The sequence below is a fragment of the Heloderma suspectum genome, chromosome 5 (genome assembly GCF_057233095.1).
Source record: "Heloderma suspectum isolate Gila_16-S chromosome 5, 16-S_ref, whole genome shotgun sequence".
Classification (NCBI taxonomy): Eukaryota; Metazoa; Chordata; class Lepidosauria; order Squamata; family Helodermatidae; genus Heloderma; species Heloderma suspectum.
The window spans coordinates 187,167,308-187,189,774 of record NC_139462.1 but is presented as its reverse complement, the minus strand read 5'-3'; the positions used below and the strand labels follow the sequence as shown (position 1 = coordinate 187,189,774).

The 22,467-nt window shown below is 43.9% G+C and overlaps 1 protein-coding gene across 4 annotated transcripts; it reads left to right on the top strand.

Annotated features, from left to right (window-relative positions):
• The first annotated feature begins 351 nt into the window (after positions 1-351).
• Positions 352-22,141, top strand: LOC146344952 (uncharacterized). Of its 4 annotated transcripts, XM_084858658.1 has the most exons (3): positions 374-494; positions 2,087-2,161; positions 20,721-22,141. In XM_084858658.1, exons 1-3 carry the CDS (start codon positions 482-484, stop codon positions 21,740-21,742), a joined length of 1,110 nt encoding a protein of 369 aa, XP_084714784.1. In that variant the 5' UTR covers positions 374-481; the 3' UTR covers positions 21,743-22,141. The 4 variants fall into 4 exon arrangements, with proteins under 4 accessions (XP_084714785.1, XP_084714784.1, XP_084714786.1 ...); XM_084858659.1 differs by lacking the exon at positions 2,087-2,161 and having other exon boundaries at positions 352-494; XM_084858660.1 differs by lacking the exons at positions 374-494; positions 2,087-2,161 and adding an exon at positions 16,721-16,775.
• Positions 22,142-22,467: the final 326 nt, after the last annotated feature.

Below are 22,467 nucleotides of genomic sequence, written 5' to 3'. Positions count from 1 at the left end.
ACATTGTGGCCTAGTACTACCTAACTTTTAACAGCCCATACGAGCATTTACATTGATAAAGGAGCACAAACTTGTAAAGTTGCCCGTTTCATATTCTTTGCAGAAATGAGCATGGAAGATCACATACGGATGACTGAGTTGATTCCCTGTCACCTGCTGTCTTCCATCCCAGGTGAACTGCAAGGAATCATAACCCTGATGTGTGCTGGGAATACTGTAACCTCATCTGCAAGTTACAGGAAGGGGGCAGTGTTGCAGTTAATGGGAATTTGGGGCATAGATAGCTAACCTTAGGATATGCAGAGTCCACAGTGTGGTTTCCTGCTCCTCCTCTCTCTCCCTTCTCCCTCCTCTCTCTCTCTGACTTCCACCATTGCTTGGAGAAGACGTGTGTTTGCTCTTTCACTCCTGCCTGTGTCATGGAACACAAAATGGACTGAACAAACTCCTTCTGAAACTTTATGCTGTACCTGCATCTTACATGCAAGAATATTGTGAGTAAACTATGCCTTTTTCTTCACTAAAGAAGAGTGTGGTCTCCTTTTTATTCTAGGATAGCCTTGTGTGCATGTGGGACAGGTAAACGCTCACTCTGTTTCGCCTTTTGTTTTTCTCTGCTAAATTGCCTTTCTAACAGGAGGCAACATTATTGAATAATCCCATCAAGGGCTTATTCAGTAAGCCCTTGATGGCTGCTTAAATGCTGACTGGATGGTTCTGGTGGACATATTGACATGTAGATTTTCAAGCAGCTGTATAAGAGGGGCTAACACTGGGCTTAACCATGTGACCAAAGCCTACAGATTGCCCCCTCCCTGCATGGTTACTGGTGCCATATGGTAAACATTTAAGTGGGGACCACATGACCACATCCTATTGTCTGAATCGACCACCTGTAAACATTCTTTCAAGAACAGCTGCATGCCTTTGTTGCTGCATAGTACTGCTGGCATCCAAGCACCAGCTTGCAATGTAAGGCTGGGTTTGGGGTCACAGTCAGGTCACAAGTGGCCCACTTTAGTGTCTGTTTTCTATAGCATTTTTAAATTTGTGAGGTGCTTTGCAATCTTCCTTCCTCCTCAGTAATCCTGTGAGGTAAAATCACGGTGATTTCCACAGGTGACCAATGCTGGGAGGGAATCGTTCACCATTGACTGAATCTATGGCATAGGCCTGTCCACCCTGCTCATTGGAGTGACGCTGTTGGGTTACTTTATGGGCCATGCGTGCAGTCATCAGCTTTTTCAGTTGGATGGCGTCATCTGGAGAGCTGAACTCATCTTGGACTCCTTATGTCTATGCAGAAGTTAACATTTGGTGACTGGGGGAAATAACTCCCCATGAAAGAAGAATCATTGCAAAAATGCTCTGTCGCACAAATGCCTGCAAATGCAGATAGCATTGATAAAACAGAAGAAAAGGTATTAAGGGGTTGAATCTAGTTTTATGCTGAATCAACTGCACTGGCTGAAGGGGATTTCTTCACCCCCTCCTTCCCATGGGAGCTCCTGCATTCCCTTGAAAACGCTACACAGAGAGTCAGGAGACCCTGCTGAATGGGGTGAGCTGTGGTGTGTGTGTCGGGGGAGGGGTACCCTGAAAATCGGGGCAGAGGGACCTTCGGTGAATGGAGCCCTTCCTCTCATGGAAGGTCCCTTCCACTTGAGGAAGGCAAATCCTGGATCCAAGAGTGTCATCTTATGCATGCATGACCCACCGACTCACTCCCAAGTAAGTGCGTATCGGATTTCAGGCTGGGAGTAAGCCCTGGCTGGGAGTAAGCTCTGATGGCTTACCTGGGAGTAAGCCCCGGTGGCCTCAGTGGGATTTACTTCTGAGCAGACATGTATAGAATTGCACTGCAAACTATGAACATGCTGTTTCATTTAAGACAAATAACGCTCTACTGGTTGATTTTCTTCTACTCTCTTATGTTGGTGGAGCTCTGCACTCCCCCCTCCCCATCTTTCCCAGTGCCCAGTACGTGACAGAGTGTTGTCCTTTTCTCTGTGTGGTCTTGTTTGATGATAATACCAGGAGTGCCTGGCCACATTCCATACATAATTAATTGCCACTTTGGTTTTAGATTGCAGGGAGGCCAGTCTGGTTCCAAATGTTGTGTTTGTTCCCATCTTTAGATTGTGTTCCACCCTGCCAGCTGGTAAGTGAATAGAACCTTTCACAGCGAGCCTAATAGGCATGAATGGCTGAATCATTGTCCTTGTCGGCTCTCTAGTTAATCTAGTGACAAACAAGGTTCGGCTGCTGCAGGTGACATACTCTTTAGTGCTTCTGTTTTTTCAGGGCAAACAGGGTACATACAAGAAGGGATTTCAGCATGGTGGTGGTGGTGATGGTGGTGATTATGATCATTTCTTTCTTCCATTGTCACATTGGGCTTTCAGATGTAAAATGTTCCTTGTGTGACAGTGATGGGCCAGTAACCCCACTGAAGCACAGTGTCAATCTGCTTCCTGGGAGTTCTCCAGAAATTCAAATGAATTTGATCTTTGCAGTCATTGGTTAGGCATGGACCCAATCAGTGTCCAGTCAGAAGTGAGTACCAGATTAAATATGCAATTTGATATCCAATATCCAGCATCTTATACTGGTTCAGCTTCTGTGTTTTATGTATGTATGTATGTATGTATGTATGTATTTATTACATTTGTATACTAGCCCATAGCCGAAGCTCTCTGGGTGGTTTACGGAAATAATAATAAATATATACTGCTTCACATCTAAAGAGATTCTGGAGCAGTGAACAATAAAAGATAAAAAGATAAAAGAATAAAACACCATAAAATTTGTTATTTTAAAAAACAAATAGTAAAAACCGTGGCTGGTCAGCCAAGGAAGGCTTCCTGAAATAAAGATGTTTTCAGGAGGTGCTGAAACCAACACAATGTTGGTGCCTGCCTGATGTCCAGAGGAAGGGAGTTCCATAGAAAGGGGGCCACCACACTGAAGGCTCTTCTCTGGGTGGACTTCAATGAGGCTATAGGTCCATGCAGTGGTTACGCATGGACCTATGAATAGTATGGAATAGCGCATGGAGTCTGTATGATTTCAGGGCAGGTGATTAGTTCATCTGTTCTGGTATGCAATTCAGCTGTTTTGTCTCTGTACTCAACTGGAGAACATTGTTGAGGAAAGATCTCCCAGGCCAGATCTACACTTTGTGTCAAATCATTACGCTCCCATCATGGCAACACTATATCCCTCTTGCGCATTTATACCTTGGACACACAATGTCATTTGTTGTGGTATTTTGGATAATGTAGACTAAAAAGCAGGAAAGAACACTACAATAGCAGTATATCAAATGTGTAATGTTATCTGTGCACTTCAATACCGCTATAAAGCAGTAGTGTAGATCTAGCCCCAGTGACCAAAAGAACACTACTAGGAAGAATAATACAGAATTAAATGAGCTCTCTCTCTCTCTCTCTCTCTCTCTCTCTCAAATCTTAGCCTTATGTGGGAAGGGGGGATCACAACACAGTCACAGATGTTGCATGCAGAAGGTGTCAGTTTCCATCTCCAGCAGCTCCAGTTAAAAATGGATCTCAGGGCCAAAATGAACATAAATTGCATTTTTTATTCTAGAATAGCTATAAGGCCCCCAATCTGAATCAGGATGCTACTGTGTGTGTGTGTGTGTGTGTGTGTGAAAGGGTTTAACCCCCCATTTCTCATGCTAGGGTCACAATATGAATTGGGCCCTCTGCTCTACAGTAAAAATGTAAAAAGAGCAATATCTGTTTTGGATGGCCCTCTTGTAGCCAAGCTGTGAAAGATCCCTGCTTAGAGATCTTGGAGAGAGGCTGCCAGGCAGAATAAACAATACTGGTCTAGACAGAGTGATGGTTTGATTTAGTACACAAATGGGTTTTTCCATGGAAACTGTAGCTACATTTTTTTTGTGTGTGCTAAGAGCAATGAGGATATGAGCTACAATTTTATCTGTTAAATGTAATTTCATTTTCCTGTGTTAATAGAGATAGTTGGTCTGTTTTTGAACTTAGCTTCTCTATGTTAACTGATGCATTATTGTGAGGTCTGTTGACTGGATCAATACACTGAATTTAATTGAATAAGGTGGTTTTATATTTTCAAAGATCCTGACTGTTCCCCTGCCAATAAAGACGGCACACTGAAGCACATATAAAAGAAATAGGTCCTATGTCCCTTCTGCTATGGGGCTTAACTGGTATTGTCCTAACCTTATATGCGGACTGACATTGGCATCCCTTACACTTATGCATGTTTACTTGGAAGTACATTCCACAATTCAGTAGGGCCTATTCTGAGGTGGTTTTGCCCAGGACTGCAGCCTGAGATTTAAAAGATACTAATAAAGGTTCTGGGATACGGGCAGAAGTGTAGAGGAACTGTCATTATGCTGTGTTGGGATTAGAAGCACAGTTCTCATTAATGTTAATGGAAGAGCCTGCCCAATTCTCTGAGCATCCAGCTGAAAACATCCTCTGAGACCCTGCAGAAAAGTCATCATTTGATTTGTATTGGATCCTACATTTTTCTTTGCCTAATTAATAATGCATGTCCATAACATGCTCAGACTCAGAAAGAAAGTGTTGTAAACATAAATGTCATTGCATCTTCTCCATTACTGCTAAATTGGAATAATTATTAACTTTTGTATGGCTAAGGCATATGACTTTTTAAAAAGATGTCTAGTCTTGATTTAAAGACTCCAGTGATGAAAAAATCTAAGATCCAAACACCTCCCTTGGCAGACTTTTCTTTTCTTTTTATAAGGCCATTTTGCCCTTACTGTTAAAAATCTGGGTCACGCTTCTAATGTGAATTTGTTCAGCTTTTCTAAGCAGGACTCCTAACAGTATCTTCCTCTTTTAGATTAAAGCCATTTCTACATGAGGCATTTATCATGTGCTTGTGACTGGTCACTCACGGAAGTTCGTGGGTTCTATACACGACATTGTCATCCTCCAGGGCACTTCCGGCTCTTTGCAAGCTTTATCATGATCTTTTTCATGATGACGAAAGTCCAGCATTTTCCCTCCTCCCACTATGAACCATGGTAAATCTACAGTGTACTGATGAAATGGCGCTTTATTGCAGCAGTAGCACAGCTCCATGTAGTGGCTTTATAATGAAACATATAGAACCTGCCCAGAAAGAAAGAAAAAAAGAAAACACTATGTGGAAAGGAGCCAATTGTAATCCTGCAAGGAATCCAGAAGCCGGAGTCCTGGTAAAGTTGCGGGATTTTAGCTTCATGTAGAGAGAGCCTAAAGCATGCCTGTGGATTAATTTTTTAATTAGCCCTCTAAAACAGCAGTGGTAAACCTCCAGCCCATGGACGATCGCCATCCATCCCATGGAGCCTCCAGGGGTTGGGTTTTGGGCTCTAAGTTCCACCCCCTGGAGGAATCCCCACTGTTATCTCCAATCACTCTGTCCACAGCGGGGATGTGGGTGATGGGAAAATCAGCTGGCATTGAGAGGAGTGGCTGCTCTTTGCAATGCCAGCTGAGCCCGTTCTCATGCCTCATGCCACCCCAATGGGAATGATGGGCAGTGCATGAAGCAGGAGATTCGATTGACACTGAAAGCAGTGGCTGCTGTTCTCAGCGCAGGCCAAGTCGCTCTTTCCATGCTGAAAGAGGCATGGAATTCTGTGCTTCTCTCAGCACAGACAAAGGCAAAATGGGTGGGGTAATGATGTCAGTGTGTGTGGCCACGCCCACTGACATCATCCGGCCTGTGGAGGGCACAGCGAGAGGGAATTGGCTCCCCCTGCAACACGTTCTCCACCCCTGCTCTAAAATATCAGGTAGTCCATATTTGCTAGATGCCACTTTCATAGGATCCAGCTGAAATGGATTGTTCTAAATCATTACAAATGATTAAAAATGGACATTAAGAAAAAATAGAATTTAAAAAACAGAATTAACAATTTTTTAAAATTATAGTTATTCTTAATGTCTATTTTTAAACTAGTCATAACAATCCATTTCCATTTCATTTAGAGTGGATGGCATGAAATATTATTGTTTCAGTTTATTAGGCAAATTTGGGTGATGTGCAAGGTTCTGTATTTTCCATTTGTGTATGTGAGAAATGGTAATATTTATTATTAGGCCACTGAAGAAGACTAATTTATGGTTAAAAGGCATTTGGTGTTTGCTATATTAAATGATAAAAAGCTACTGGTTTAAAAGTCCAGAGTTAAGGCTGGCTCAAACTCCAAAAAGCCAGGAAATAGGAAGCTAAGGCTGATGTCTTAACAGACATGCCCTGTGATCAGTGATGATGTTCTGTGATGTCACAAAATGTGCTTGCTCACAACTTACCTTCTAAGCACCTACACTTGTCCTTGGTCTTTCAGGCCCTAATCCAGATGGGGAGGATAGAGTGCCTGGGACCAGCAAAGATGCCCCATGTTGTCCTGGTTCTATATTACCTTATGAAGACTTTCTCCATGCGAAGGTGCTTCTCTAGCATAGTAAAGTCCCTACTTTGCCTTTGTTTGGATGAGCAGAACAGATTGGGCTTCCTTTAGGCAGCCTCTGTAAGATAAACTTGTTGTCCTCAGGTCATTCAAGGGGCTGGCAAGAAAATGAAAAACAAGACATACTAGGAAGAATGTACCAGTAGAGGCAAAGAATTCTCTGAAACAGCATAAATAGCATATAACCCTTTCCCTTCAGGGACTTCAGTATGATTCATGCTTTTTAAACAGACCTTGTGATTTCCCAGAAAACAAGGACCTCTGTAATGATGAAGCTGGTATATAACAGGGCACTGTCTAAGAATTCTAGATTATTTAAAAGCCAAAGGGGATCTCTGATAATATCTGAGGGTAAGTGAATTAGAGTCCATACACATAAAGATGGAAGTGGTCAGCCTTACCTTATAGACATTAGGTTCTCTATGGCAGCCTTCCTCAACCTGGTGCCCTTCAGAGACAGCATAGGATCCAGGAGCACTCCCAGGCCATGAACCTGATCTTCCAGGGAAGTGCAATCCCATCCAGAACAGATTGCATCTCAGTCCCTGAGCCAGGTGTTTTGCTGACCAACAGAGCTCTGTTTTTTTCCTGGATTTAATCTCAGGTTGTTCACCCACATCCGACCCATTATCAAATTTAGGCAGCATTCAAAGGTGTGAGTGGCTTCCTTGGAATCAGACAACAAAGAGCAACAGAGTGTCATCAGCATATTGATGGCATCTTACTCCAAAGCTCTGTATGATGTGTAAGCACCGTGGCCCCATTCTGATCTCGTCTGATCTCGGATGCTAAGCAGGGTCAGCCCTGGTTAGTACTTGGATGGGAGACCGCCTGGGAATCAGGCTTCCTGCACTGAGCAGGGAGTTGGACTCGATGGTCTTGTAGGCCCCTTCCAACCCTATGATTCTATGATCTATGATCTCTCCAGTGGTTTTGTGTAGATGTTAAATAACACAGGGGGCAAGACAGAACCCGGTGGGACACTGTAGACCAACAGCCGTGGTGCCAAAGAGTAGTCTCCCCAACACCACCTTCTGGGCACAACTTGACAGAAAGGGCTAGAACCACTGCAATACAGTGCCCCCAAGGCCTAGCCCTTCTAGGTAGTCCAGAAGGATCCCATGGTCAATGATACTGAAAGCTGCCAAGAGGTCCAGGGGAACTAATAGGGTCACATTCCCCCTATCCAGTGTCCAGTGAAGGTTATCCACCAGGGTGACCAAAGCAGTCTCAATTCCATATCCTGTCTGAAAGCCCAATTGAAATGGGTCCAGACAATCAGTATTATCCAAATATGTCTGGAGTTGTACACCACCACCCTCTCGATCACCTTGGCCAAGAATGGAATAGCTGAGACTAGTTTGTAGCTTCCCAAATCTGTTGTGTCAAAGGAAGGTTTCTTTAATAATGGTCTTATTACTGCCCCTCCTGCAATGGTGTATTAATCACTTCCCTTAGTCATTGTTCAGTCCCATTCTGGCTGACTTATTTAGCCAGGAATGGCAAGGGTTGAGCAGCCCTCACCTCTCCAGACATCCTGTCCACCTCATCGACATCCACAAGCTGATACTAGTGTATCAACTGAGACAGGTTCTATTTTCGCTGAATTATGGAATGCCATTTCATCTTAATGTGCCATGTGCAATGATGGTGCAGGATTGCGAACTCATTCTCTGAGTGCGAATCCACAAACAATCCACGTACAATAGGGAAGGATAAAAAATTCAGCTCTTTTTGGAATCCAGCTTGTAAATTCAAAATCTGAAATTTGATGGGGGGGTAGCTATCTGTTTGAGGGGATGGTATCCATGAACTGTTGTCAGATATCATCTATCAGGTGTCAAATATCAAATGTTGAAAGTGGTCAGCTATCAAGTACTGTAAGTACTACAACTGTAATTGTCAAAGACTTTATGCCATTGCAACGATCTTCCAACTATCATATGGCAACTATAAAAATGTTGAATACTAAATACTATTTCATGTCAGCTGTCAAACACAGCCAAATATTTGATACTATTGCATGCCAGTTATTAAAAAAAAACAGGCTGTCAAATATCAGCTCTCACATGCTGACAAATCGAACGTATTTTAGTCAAACACCAAAAGGAGGTTTACCTTAACTATAATACTGAAGAGCTTCACTGATAATGAGATTAACAGAGACAAACTTATCATACTAGACAAAGATAAACTACAGAAAGAGTGTGTCCAATGGCACCAAGTAAGCACACTTGGCCCCTTCATGGATCACGGCCTTCTTGTGGCAAAGGGGCTTGCGTAACTCAGTGAAACCATAAGCTATGCCGTGCAAGGCCACCCAAGATGGACAGGTCATGGTGGAGAGTTCTGACAAAATGTGGTCCACTGGAGAAGGAAACGGCAACCCACTCCAGTATTCTTGCCAAGAAAACCCCATGGAATGTATCACAAGGCTAAAAGAGATGATGCCGGAAGATGAGCCCCTCAGGTCGGAAGGTGTCCAATATACTACTGGGGAAGAGCAGAGGGAATTTCCAAGTAGCGCCAGAAAGAGTGAAGCAGCTGGGCCAAAGCCGAAAGGACACTCAGCTGTGGATGTGTCTGGTGGTGAAAAGAAAGTCCGATGCTGTAAAGAACAATATTGTTTAGGAACCTGGAATGTAAGATCAATGAATCAAGGTAAGCTGGAGGTGGTCAAACATGAGATGGCAAGTATTCCAGCTGAGCTATTTAAAATCCTAAAAGATGATGCTGTTAAAGTGCTGCACTCAACATGCCAACAAATTTGGAACACTCAACAGTGGCCACAAGACTGGAAAAGGTCAGTTTACATTCCAATTCCAGAGAAGGGCAATGCCAAAGAGTGTCCAAACTACCGTACAATTGTGCTCACTTCACATGCCAGCAAGGTTATGCTCAAAATCCTACAAGCTAGGCTTCAGCAGTATGTGAACTGAGAACTACTGGAAGTACAAGCTGGGTTTCGAAGAGGCAGAGGAACTAGAGATCAAAATCACCAACATTTGCTGGATCATGGAGAAAGGAAGAGAATTCCAGAAAAACATCTAGCTTCATTGACTACGCTAAAGCCTTTGATTGTGTGGATCACAACAAACTGTGGCAAATTCTTAAAGAGATGGGAGTACCAGACCACTTTACCTGTCTCCTGAGAAACCTGTACAAGGGTCAAGAAGCAACAGTAAGAACCAGACATGGAACAACCGATTGGTTCAAAATTGGGAAAGGAGTATGACAAGGCTGCATATTGTCACCTTGCTTATTTAACTTATATGCAGAGTACATCATGAGAAATGCCGGGTTGGATGAATTACAGGTCAGAATTAAGATTGCTGGGAGAATTATCAACAACCTCAGATACGCAGACGATACCACCCTAATGGCAGAAAGTGAAGAGGATCTCAAGAGCCTCTTGTTGAGGGTGAAAGTGGAGAGTGCAAAAGCTGGTTTGAATCTCAACATTAAAAAAACTAAGATCATGGCATCTGACCTCATCACTTCCTGGCATATAGAAGGGGAAGAAATGGAAGCAGTGACAATTTTTTTTTTCTTGGGCTCCAAGATCACCACAGACGGTGCCTGTAGCCATGAAATTAAAAGATGCTTGCGCCTTGGGAGGAAAGCTATGGCAAACGTAGACAGCAGTGTAAGAAGCAGAAACATCACCTTGCCAACAAAGTTCTGTATTATCAAAGCTATGGTTTTCCCAGTAGCAACGTATGGCTGTGAGAGCTGGACTATAAGGAAGGCTGAGCACCGAAGAATTGATGCTTTCGAACTGTGGTGCTGGAGAAGACTCTTACGAGTCCCCTGGACTGCAAGGAGGTGAAATCAGTCAGTCCTAAAGGAAATCAACCCTGACTGCTCATTGGAAGAACAGATACTGAAGCTGAAACTCAAATATTTTGGCCACCTAATGCGAAGAGAAAACTCCCTGAAAAAGACCCTGATGCTGGGAAAGATTGAAGGCAAAAGGAGAAGGGGACGGCAGAGGATGAGATGGCTAGATAGCATCACCGATGCAATGAATATGAACTTGAGCACTCTCCGGGAGTGAGCGGAGGACAGGAAGGCCTGGCCTGCTATGGTCCATGGGGTTACAAAGAGTTGGACACAACTTAATGACTGAACAACAACAAAAGCACACTTGGGCTGAATCCACACATAGCAGTTATACTGTTATCATAACTATTGGTGCCCATTGGTGTCATGTGTTGCAACAGTTATGATAATGGTATGATAATGGTATAACTGCTATGTGTAGATTCAGCCTTGGTAAGTTTCCACAAAAAAGCCCTGATGCATTTAATGTCCAGATGTAGGGATGGCAGAGAATTCCGCCATGGATCCCCCGAAATCTGGGGCAGAACAGCCTGCCACCCTCCTGCCCCCCTGCGGATCCCCCCCCGGGACGAGACTTACCTGGGGCGGATCTTCTGGGTGGCGGCGGCTCTGGCAGTGGCAGCTGCGGTGGCTGGTCTTCTGACCGGCTGCCGCCGCCACCATTTGCAGACTTGTGATTTTTTTCCCCCCAAGACGTGATAGGCTACATAAAGATTTACGTAGCCTATCATGGCTGGGTGGGTTAAAAAAAAAAACAAAACCGCGTATGCAAATGGCGGCGGCTATGGCCACTGCCATTTGCATTCCTTATTTTTGGTGTCTTAGTCTTCGTAAGTATTTACGTAGACTAAGAAGGCGAAAACAAGGGGAACGCAAATAGCGTAGCAGTCAGTATTTGCGTCCCTTTTTGATTCGCCGTTTTAGCCTCCATAAATATTTACGTAGGCTAAAATGGCAAATCAAAAAGGGACGCAAATAGCGCCCGCTACGCTATTTGCGATCCCGTTTATTTTCGTCGTCATAGTCTACGTAAACATTTACGTAGACTAAGACGGCCAAAAATAAGGAACGCAAATGGCGGCGGCCGTAGCCACCACCATTTGTGTACGTGGGTTGTTTTTTTTTACCCAGAGCCCTCTGCGGCCGGAAATCCAGCTGCAGACAGCTCTGGCCTGGGCTTGGCCGGCTGCTCCGCGGAGCCGCTGCGGAGCACAGCCGGCCATCGAGGATTCCGGGAGGGAGGAACGGAGCGCCTCCCCCCCTGTCGAGGATTCCAGTGGGAGGGACGGAACGCCTCCCCCCCACCATAAACATAATCCGCAGAAAGGTAAGTACATTTCGTACATCCCTATGACCAGATGAAACTTAAATCTATTAATTCATTTCAACTTTGTTATTGGTGGAGATGAAGGGGTAAGTGAGCAGACTTCCGAGGCCATCAGAAGGAGATGAAAAAGCAGTGAGGCACATGCCTGGAAACAGCTCCAGCTGAGGGACCTCTCCCTCCTGCTACCAAGTGCCATTGCTCAGGACTTCAGAGGTAGAGGAAGCAGCAGTCCTCCCACTTTCTTTAGCTTCAACCCCATGACCTGCTGAACTTTGCGACTAAGAATCTAGTGCCTGAATTCCCCCCCCCCCCCGCATCCCTCCCAGTCCCCATACCTTTTGTGTCATGTCTTTTAGACTGTAAGCCTGTGGGCAGAATTTGTCATATTTCTTAACTTTGTAAGCTGCTCTGAGAGCTTTTTTGACTGAAGGGCAGGATCAAAATGTTCCAAATAAATATTCATATATGGGATGACATGTCTTTTCATTGGGTAGTTCTGGGGAAAAATAATCAATACAATCTTTGAGATAGTTGGAGTTTTGTTGACATTAGTCTCTAAATCATAATGGCATTATCTTGATAATCCGAGAAACTCAACCACAGATTGAGTTAATATTTGATCACAGTGATCAAACATTGGCCTAAAACAGGAACAACACAGTGTGTTTAATGTTGATCATATTGGCTAAGGTTTTGAGCAACCTTTGGGAAAAAAAAGGTAAAAGTCATGTGATTGGCTGAGATAATATTAATAGCGCAACAAGAAAAGATGCAAGGTACCAATGCTACAAACAAAATGTTCGTCTCTGATTAAATGTTTCAAATTTACTCACATGATGAATTCAGATCAGATTTGTTTATTTGTATATGGTTGTCAGACTACTGTTTGTAATACGCCCAGAGAACTTTAGTTATTGGGTAGAATGGTAATGTAATAAATAAACAAAGAAAGAATGAATTAGGGGAGAGAAACATGAGATGAATGAACAGCATGGATCCAATTTAATAAATTTCCCCAGTATTTTAAAGAAAGAACTCATCTCACACCGACTTATTGGGTAGCTTTAATTAAATTTCAGATATTTTATTTACTTATTTATTGAAGAGATTTCTAAGTTGCCTTTCAAAATGCATATGACACTGATTTGTGTTAATAAAGGGAGCTATTTTTGTTTAAGAACATGAGGAGACAGTAGTGCAGCCACTCCTGAAAAAACCCACTCTAGACCCAATGGAATTTGACAACTACTGCCCAGTTGTGAATACTCCTTTCTTGGGGGAGGTACTCAAGAGGGTCATGGAGGGGAACTACAAGCATTCTTGGAGGATACTGATTATCTAGACATATTTCAATCTGGGCTTCAGCCTGGTTACAGGACCGAATCAGTTGCCCTGATAGTCTTTAACAAGAGAGGGACTGGGTGGGTGGGTGCACCCCAATTTATTTTTCTCAATCTCTCATCGGATTTTGATACCATTGACCATGGTACCCTCTTGGACTGGGCTGGGCATTGGAGGCACTGTGTTATAGTGGTTCTGGGTCGATTTCAGAGAGTAACATTGGGTGACTATTCCTCAGCCCCTTAGCAATTGAGCTATGGGGTTCCACAGGGTGCCATCTTGTCCTCAATGTTGTTTAACATGTATATGAAGCTGCTGGGAGTGGTCATTAGGGGATTTTGAGCAAAGTGTCATCAGTATGCTGACACATGGCTCTATCTCCCTGTGACATCTGAATCAGGTGAACATTTTAATTCTGTATTTTTATACTTTGTTCATTCTTGTTATTGTTCACCACTCAGGAATCCTGTCAAATATAGTGCTATACAAATCCAGTACATACATACATACCAGACTATTTGTCTACCGAGACCAGTATTGCCTACTCTGACTGGCAGTGAGGGTCTAATGCAGAGAATCTTTCAGCAAAGGCTGATGCTGAGTCTTGGGTCTTCCCTCTGGACCAGCCAGGAAGTCCCACCCCTGGCCAACTAATTGGCCCCCCGATTGGATCTTCTCCTCCCGCTGCCCAAGCCAGCCATGGAAGTCTGGTGGTGCAGTTCTGCCAAACCACAAAGATCCTGGCGCTCCTCTCCATCCCCATGTCTGGTGGCCACAAGCTGGAGGCTCCTCCATAGGTCGGGAGTCTTTATTTTCCATCACTTGCTACTGGGGATGTATGGATTGTATAAAATCCATTCTGTCTGTGTTTCACAGATTGTCAGGTGCCTTTCATTCCATCATCAGCTCATCAACAGAATCAGATTTGTTTTGGTTCCCAAATTTGCGCAAATGCGCGTCCACACAAATTTGCATGTGTGAAAATGCACAATTCCCCCCCAAATGTACATTTTCATGCTTTAGCCTTTGGGGGTAATGCACATTTTGGGCCAGGTTTTTTTTTTTTTAAATTGTGTATTTTTCTACCATGAAATTTGCCCAAAATTTGGGAAAGTTAGAAAACTGGTCCACCACAAGTCTGCGGAATCTTCCTGACAGAGGAAAAGCCAGTCTGCTGCAGAAACCACAGGTTGGATACATGGAAATCTGAACTCGTTTGGTTCCATTGCGGATTTCTCTGACATCCCTGCTTGCTACTTGATCCTTTTAACTTAGGGGTGTCGAATCTCTTTTAGCCTGAGGGCCACAATGAATTTTGGAAAAGCTCTTGGGGTGGGTGGGGCCAAAGGGAAAAGGGAGTGGCTCCAAAGGCCAGGGCCAAAATACTAACAATACCCAGAATTCCAGCATATTTTCACTCACTGCCAGTAACTCATCCTTAGGAGAGGCTTTTCAAACTTTTAGAATGGGTAAAAAAGCTATGCAAAAGCTGGGAAACCACCAAATCACCAGTGGTTGGTGGAAAGGGGAAGGGGCCAGGGGAAAGGGATGTGGTCCTCTGGGGAACACCCAGAGGGCCGGATTAAGCCCCCAGGCAGTCCAGATGATGAGGATTACTTGGTATTGCTGCCTCTTGCAGAGAAAAACAAAAAGGCAAAACAGAATGGGCATTTACCAATCTCGCATGCAAACGAAAGGCTAACAAAGAGAGAGACCACACTCTTCCTTTAGTGAAGGAAAGAACACTGGTTCACTCACAGTATTCTTACACATAAGATGCAGTTTGTTCAGTCCGTTTTCTGTTCCTTTACACAGGCTGGAGTGAGAGAGAGAGCAAGCTATGTGCTCCCAGCCATAGAGGAAGATCAGAATGAGAGAGAGGAGAAAAGGGAGGAGCAGGAAGTCACACTGTAGCTATAGAGATCCTAAAGCTTGCTATGTCCCAAATTCCCAAGCATTAACCAACTAACCACCAAACTGCCCCCTTCCTGTAACTTGCAGATGAGAGGTTGCAATATTCCCAACAGATTTGGCCTGAGGTTTGACACCCAAGTTTTAACTAGAGATGCCAGGAATTGAACCTGGAATGCTGTGCATGCAAAGTAGGCGCTGTTCTGCTGAGCTATGGTCCCTGCATTTAATATGTCATGAACCTCAGAACGTGCTGCCTGTATGAATGTAACCAATGCAAGAATCTTTGCAAAGGAAGCAGCATGGCTTTCCCTGCTCATATCTCAATTAAGGTAAGGCACCCACCCCACCAAGTTTTTTAGAATTTAATGATGCCCCAAAGTTGCCAAATCTGCCCCCCTCTTCCCCTGGAGATGAATGGCCTAGTTAAAGTGTGTGTGTGTGTGTGTGTGTGTGTGTATTTGGCTCAGGTTTACTTGCACAGCCTGGTAAGTGTGGCAGCGTTGGGGAGAAATTGTTTGAAGGATTAATAAGTAGGTGGGATGAAGGGGGCTGAGTAAGTTGGAAGGGGAATTTGGAGGCTCAGAGGGGTGGGGGTAGTTTATTTCCAAATTTAGAATGGCTCAGAGATAAGCCAAGAAGTTACCTGATCTGGGGCTGGAGAAGTAGTCAGCATATTTCCAAATTTAGATTGGCTTGGAAATAAGCCAAGCGGTTTCCTGATTCTTTTTCTGGGTGTGTCTATGTGTGTGGGGAAAGTAGTCTGTTTTTCCTGAGCCAATCCAATGCGAGTGGGGCAAGTATGGGGATCTCGCCCATTGCTAATTCAGACATCACAGTGAACCCAGTGGAGGCTGGTGGATCTGATGTCAATGAATCCGCTCCAGGTTTCAGTCAGAACCAGTCAGAACTCTGAAGGCCCTATCCAAGGTGCTTCACACTTTGGATAGTGCCTTTAGAGTTCTGACTGGTTGGATAGCTCCTTTAGAGTTCTGACTGGTTCTGACTGAAACCTGGAGTTGATGCACTGCCCCACTGACACTGGAGCCACCAGCCTCCACTGACTGAACCACAGATACAGTTTGGTTTAAACAGGGATGGGCAACATGTGGACCTCTGGATGTTTTGGCCTACAACTCCCATCATCCTTCACCATTAGCTACGCTGACTACGGCTGATGGGAATTGTAGGCCAAAACATCTGGATGACCACAAGTTAAAAGCACAGTGAGAAGCACACATAGGATGTTTAGCTAATTTGGAATGGAGGGCATGTGTGGTGGGATTCAAATGAGGGGTGATAACTGTGGCTGCAACCCTAAATACATGCATATTTGGAAATAAGTTCCACTGGCATCGTTGGGATAATTTCTGAGAAAACATGGTTAAATTGGCCTGTAAGATGATTATCAATCACTGGCAGTTTTGGTGTGGCATATCTTGCTTTGTTCCCTTAAGCATGGCTTGATGTGATGTCTGAATTGAACCACAGGGCCCTGCAGTTGGCCTAGTGCCTCCCAATTCAGGTGAACAACTGACTCAGTCTACAATTCGTTGCTCAAATGGCTATAATGTAGCATCAGGTGTTAAGTTCTTTTTTTACCTCACTTGGGTGTCTGTTCAAGACGGATGAATGTTGGAGGACTGAAGACAGTTTTGTGTCTGACTGAAAGTGCCTCATTTTTCAGTTTCTCTTTCATTTCTCCCTTTCCCCCTTTTTCCGACTTTAAATGAGGTCAGAGGCTTTGGAATTTCCTCAGCAAAACACATAAATAGAAAAAAAACTATTGCTCACTCATCATTGCTGTTGGGGGTTCAGGCAAGAGAGCAAGAGGAGTGCTTAAAGAGGACGGAAGTAAGTAACTGAGATGCGTTGTTTAGAGTCTTCCTTATCCAGACGATTGGACTGTTCTGGATAAATAAGATTGGGACAAGAGTAACCTCCTATTGCCCAGTATTACACTGTGCTCATTTCAAGCAAAACTATTGCTTTGGTTAAAGCCACGATGAGAGGCAGGGGTGATTGTTTTTTTGTAGGTCTTCTGGAATGGACACATGTGTGGTGGGGAAGAATCAACTGTGGCTGTGATCCTAAGCATGTATACTTGGAAGCAAGTCCCACTGGCATCAGTTGGGTTTGGCTGTGAGTAAATATGAGGGCTATTTATTGAGGACAGGGCTTGCGGTGATGATCTGTCACAGGACGTTTTGGTGTGGTGTAGCTTGCTTTGTTTTCAGGTTCTTGGGATATCATCACTCTGAGGAATTCCTTCCACCACTACATCACCATCAACTTCTATGGGAGGCCCTCAACACGATACTAAGCGGACACTTTTTTGTTTGTGATTATTTTTGTTTTGTTTTGTTTTGGCACCTCTGAATATCATTAGTGTGATGCATAGTATGGGAAATAAACAACCTTTCTGAATTTGAATGTTCAGTCCTAGAAATGGGACTGTTGAATTTAAAATGATCTGCACTTCCCTATTCTGTGAACAGATGTAGTTTTATTATAAGATAGGCTTATCAGATGCCAATCACCACTTTATTACTCGATAAAAACATAGCATCCGTGGGCTTCTCCTGACTATGCTGTCTCTCTGTATGACTTGTCTGCTACCAATATATTCAGTGCAGGAACAGTTAGCAAAGGATTGAAATGCCCCCAGCAAAATGTGTGTCAAGATTAGTACAGGCTGCACAGGGAAGGTTGAGTCCCACCAGTAGAACTGATTCAGGGATCACTGTATGGGCGTACCAATGAGGGAGCACCGCTGGTCAGAACAGGAAAAGATTTCAACCGTGGGAATGGGATGTATCATTTGAACTGTTTGGACTTGGACCTGGAAAATGTGGGTTGAAAAAAGAAATATGTTCAACGTTGAAGACATTGGGCAAATGTAACTCTCTCAGCCTCAGTTCCCCATCTGTAAAATAGGCATTACAGCACTCTGTAACAAGATTGTGAGGAGGAACTGGAAAAGACTCATAAAAGTATTTGCACTTTAAAAAAAAGTTTGATGTGCTTTAAAGTACATTGTATTCTGTGAGTATAATGGGAAGGGAAAACCTGGGATGGGGTGGGGTGGGGTGGGGGAAGCAAATAATTTCCTGAGTTACAAGTTTTCTTCAACTTTTCATGTACATAGCAAATGCAAAACACAAGGCTGTGAGTGGGAGATATTTAACCAAGAAAGTAATTTCCAACACACAGCTGATGATGTACTGGGGGGAAAGAGGTCTTGTGAGTCTGAATCTCTGTTTTATGATTTTTCTTGGGTCTACATCCCTTATCTGTCCTGCTTTCATGGTAGATCCTAACACTCTACAAGATAATTGAATATGTGGTGGCATGTTCATTTAACAAGCATGTTTAGGGTCTTTCCAAACAATTTAGTCCCTCCTGCCTACTCCGGATAAAAACACAGTTTAGTTATTAAGGACGCAATCCTATGCATGCTTAGGCAGAAAAAACGTCCTACAACTCCCAGCATGCTGGCTCGGCTGGGGAATGCTGGGAGTTGTAGGACATTTTTTTCTGTATAAAGATGCATAGGATTGTGTCTTAAGTTGTGGATGATGCAGATGTCTTGAAACTAAAATCCAAAAAAGGAACAGCTGCGCCAATTGAATTCCCAACGTGTTTCGACACGGGTCTTTATCAAGGGAAAAGCTCTTAAGAGACTTTTCTGGAGGATTTCCTCTCCCTTACTTCTTCCAAAGAAGAGTCTGTGTTGGGAATTCAATTGGTGCAGCTGTTCCTTTCTGGATTTTGGTTCCCAGCCTTACAGCTATTTTTTCTGATCCCTTTTGGTACTGATCCAGATGTCTTCCCTTAAGGAAGTGGTTACGTATATGTAACAGCACTCAACATATTTTGTCTCTGGGACAAAATGTGGTTGTGCAAAATATTTTGCACAAAATGTGGTTGTGCAAAAGCCCCCACTAGATAGTGTCTATAACAACCTTAATGATGACTGACGGTGACTTCCCTGCCTGCATGCCCGTGTAATTGTTTGAATTGTTTGTTATTTTTGAAAATGCTCAGCCTCTGATGCAAGGGAATCCCATAGTCTTCTGTTTAATTTGGAAATTTAATTGGCTGATGAACTGAACTTTTCTCCCCCACCCCCAGGATCTGTCACTGGTTGCACCCTAATTCTTTTTCAGGATTCACTGCCTACTGTTAATGCAGGTAACTTCTTTATCTCGTGGCTCTTCAGTGATGGAACCAATGATATCTACTGGGCTGCATGTTGGACTTTGACTCGTCATGAGACCTGTATTTAAGTCCCTAGCCATGGATTCACCCATTGCTAAGTCTTGGTTGTCATGTAGTCAATGGATCACAAAACTGGAGAGAAAGGAGTTGGATCCAGATTTAGTCACACTTAGAGCAGACCTGTTGAAATCAATGGGACTTAGGTAAATCATGTCTTACTTAAGTCCCACTTATTTCAATGTCTATACTGCAAGTATGATCAGTTGAGGCTACCGGCTCTGATTTCAGTGGGGCTGTGGATCCATTCTGGGTTTCAATCAGAACCAGCCAGAATTCTAAAAAAAGCTATCCAAGCACCTTGGATAGCTCATTAAGAGTCCTGGTGGGTTCTGAAAGAAACCCAGAATGGATTCACAGCCTCACTGAAATCATAGCCACCATCCTCCACTGAGTATGATGAAATCGGGATCCAGACCAAGGATAATGCAACAGTTAGAGTAGAGGAGAGGAGGTTAATGTTCATTGTACAAGCTCTAGTGGGATATGTGGAGATACTTGTGGGTATCATGGCTATGACTACACCTGATGCGAATAAAGCGGTGTCAATGGGAATGATTGGGAGTCCTATTCCTTAGGAGAAGACCTGGAAGCTTCGGGCAAAAACTGGGGGGGGGGAGGCTCTTACTGTTTCCATTCCTTGGATAGCTCCTTTAGAGTTCTGATTAGTTCTAACTGAAACACAGAGTGGATTCACCACCCCACTGACATTGGAGCCACCAGTCTTGACTGGCTGACTGTGGACCCTTTAAAGTAGGGATGAACTCCCCATTCTCTTCTGTACCCCACACCACCAAGGATGCCACACCACCAAATTTAGCAATGTACTGACAGAACCCTTCTGGCCATTGAATTTCACTGGCAAAATGCAGATTTTTGTTTTCCTGCCATGCCAGGAGTGCAGCCTGTGGGGGGATCGGAGGGTGATACGTGCCCTCCAGAGTTGCACACCCTGATTTAACGCATCATAAATAGGGAGGTATGGATTGTGTAAAATCTGTTCTGTCTGTGTTTTGTAGGTTGTCAGCCACCTTTTGTTCCATTGTCTGCCCCCCGCCGGAATTGGATTTTTAAAAAGTTTGCGAACTTACACAAATTCGTATTTGTGCGCATGCAAAAATGTGCAAATTGCCCTCAAATGCACAAGTCCCCCCAAATTTGCATTTTCACGCTTTAGCCTATGGGGGAAATGCACATTTTCGGCCAGGTTTTTTGCACATTTTTCTATGGCAAAATTTGCACAAATCCCCAAAGGTTAGAAAAATGGTCTGCAAGTCTACAGAATCTGCCCAACAGGGGAAAAGCTGATCCACTGTGGAATCCATGGGTCTGATTCATAAAAATCTGAAGTCATTTGGTCCCATTGTGGATTTCTCTGACATCCCTAATCACAAAGGAACACATTACAGGGGATTTTTGGACACACAAGGAGAAAGCACTAGGGAAGGAAAGATCTTACAGGGATCTTTGCTGCAATCTTGGCAGCACAGAGTTACTGGTTGTTGTTTTTTTCATTTCAAGGCCTCAAGAAGATGATGAGTGCTTCCATAACTCTGCTTGCCCTCTTTTCCATTATGCCAATCACTTCCCCCCGTTTTACTATTCATTATACAAGCTCTGGGGGGATATGTGGAGATACTTGTGGGTATCATGGCTATGGCTATACCTGGTGCAAACAAAGTGGTGGCAATGGGAATCATTGGGACTACTGTTCCTTAGAAGAAGGCCTGGAGGCTTCGGGCAAAAGCTGTGCCTCTTCTTGTGAACTCTGGGGGGGCTCCTACCACTACTGCCACTTAGAAGATGGAAATTGGCATTACTGCGGATTGCTAGGCCAAAAGGATCTCCTTGAATATTCCCAGGAAAACAACATGTGCATCAAGAGATGCCAAGCAGTGAAAGGATCTTTCCAGTGTGTGACAGTCCTTGGTACTGAACGCTGCTCTCCATTCCATGATGTGACCCCTGAAGGTTTGCCCTGTCACCGTAACTACCGTTGTTCCAGATATGGACACAGAGTGTATCGATGCCAGACAGATGAGGGCGAAGCTGAGTGGGACCACTGTGGGCGGAAGAACCTGGAGGGGTGCACGTGGGTCTACACGCAGAGCAATTCTTCCCAGGCAGAGATCTGCATACTTCCCAACAAGCTAAAGGAAGGCAAGGTCATCTTTCGCAGAGAAAGGCGAGACACGATGCGTTCTCCTACCAAGCAGCAATTCCAAAGTGCTGTCCAGCTGATAGATAAAATCACCTCCATCAGAAGTTTCCCTGACTCTGGGGCTCTGGCAAACGTGCATCTCTATAGGCAGGAAAGTATCTCCTGCAAGGGCATCAATTATACCAATGTGGAGCTGAAGATTGGCTTCACCAATGAAACCACTGGGCCCGTTGCTCATGTCATCTTCCCAGAGTTGCTGAGCTCTATAGAGATTGTGCGCTCAGCATTTTACACCAGCCTCCAAAGCACCTTTTATCAGCCTGCCTATACCATTGCTGTGTCCACTGATGAACCAATGTTGTGTTCCACTGACCATCTGTGACTAACCCAGCTAGCTTGTTTGCATGCATCCTACTGATTTCTGTCTCACGTGTATGCAGCTGCTGCTTTGCCATGCTATATCACCACCATGCTAGTCATTTGTGGGCACTGTCACCTCCCCTCACTGCAATATGGCAGGCAGCCCTGAATCTTCCAGTTGCTTGAATTAGTCCAACCCCAGTTACCTTTTAGTAACAATCCTATTCTTAGAGAAATCATGCTATGTATTGCTAGCAATCTTATTTGTGCTCAGAAAAGGGCATACGCTAGACAAGATGTACTGGTTACAGATAAGCGGTTTCCTTCCCGCTCCTTTGCTGTTCTTTGTAATCTCCAACGATAAAAAAATGGGCACTTATGAAATTAATAATAAAATCTACTATTAAAATGCAATACATTTAAATCTGAATGCATTTTTTTTGTAAAGGTCCTGTAGTTCTATATATACGAACAAGCCTGCCTCATAATTTCTTTTTACCACCTTTACAGACACAATTGAATGTGGGTTTGTGTATTGAATACAAAAGTGCTTCAACCCCGCTGAAGTGCAGGCCAGGCTGGAACATGTCTCCTTGACTTACCCTTCTTGGTACACTAGAAAATAGAAATGGCCCAAAGGGGACAGTGAAGTGTCAAGTCTTCACCTGGGAGAAAGGGAGAAACTCTTAGTGAACTCTTTCTGTTGTTACATGGGCAGAGTCCAATCTATTGTCACAAATGTGGTGG

Coding starts and splice junctions, on each gene's coding strand:
- LOC146344952 (XM_084858658.1), top strand. Junction 2,162..20,720: donor GTGTTCCACCCTGCCAGCTG/GTAAGTGAATAG, acceptor TTTCATTTCAAG/GCCTCAAGAAGATGATGAGT.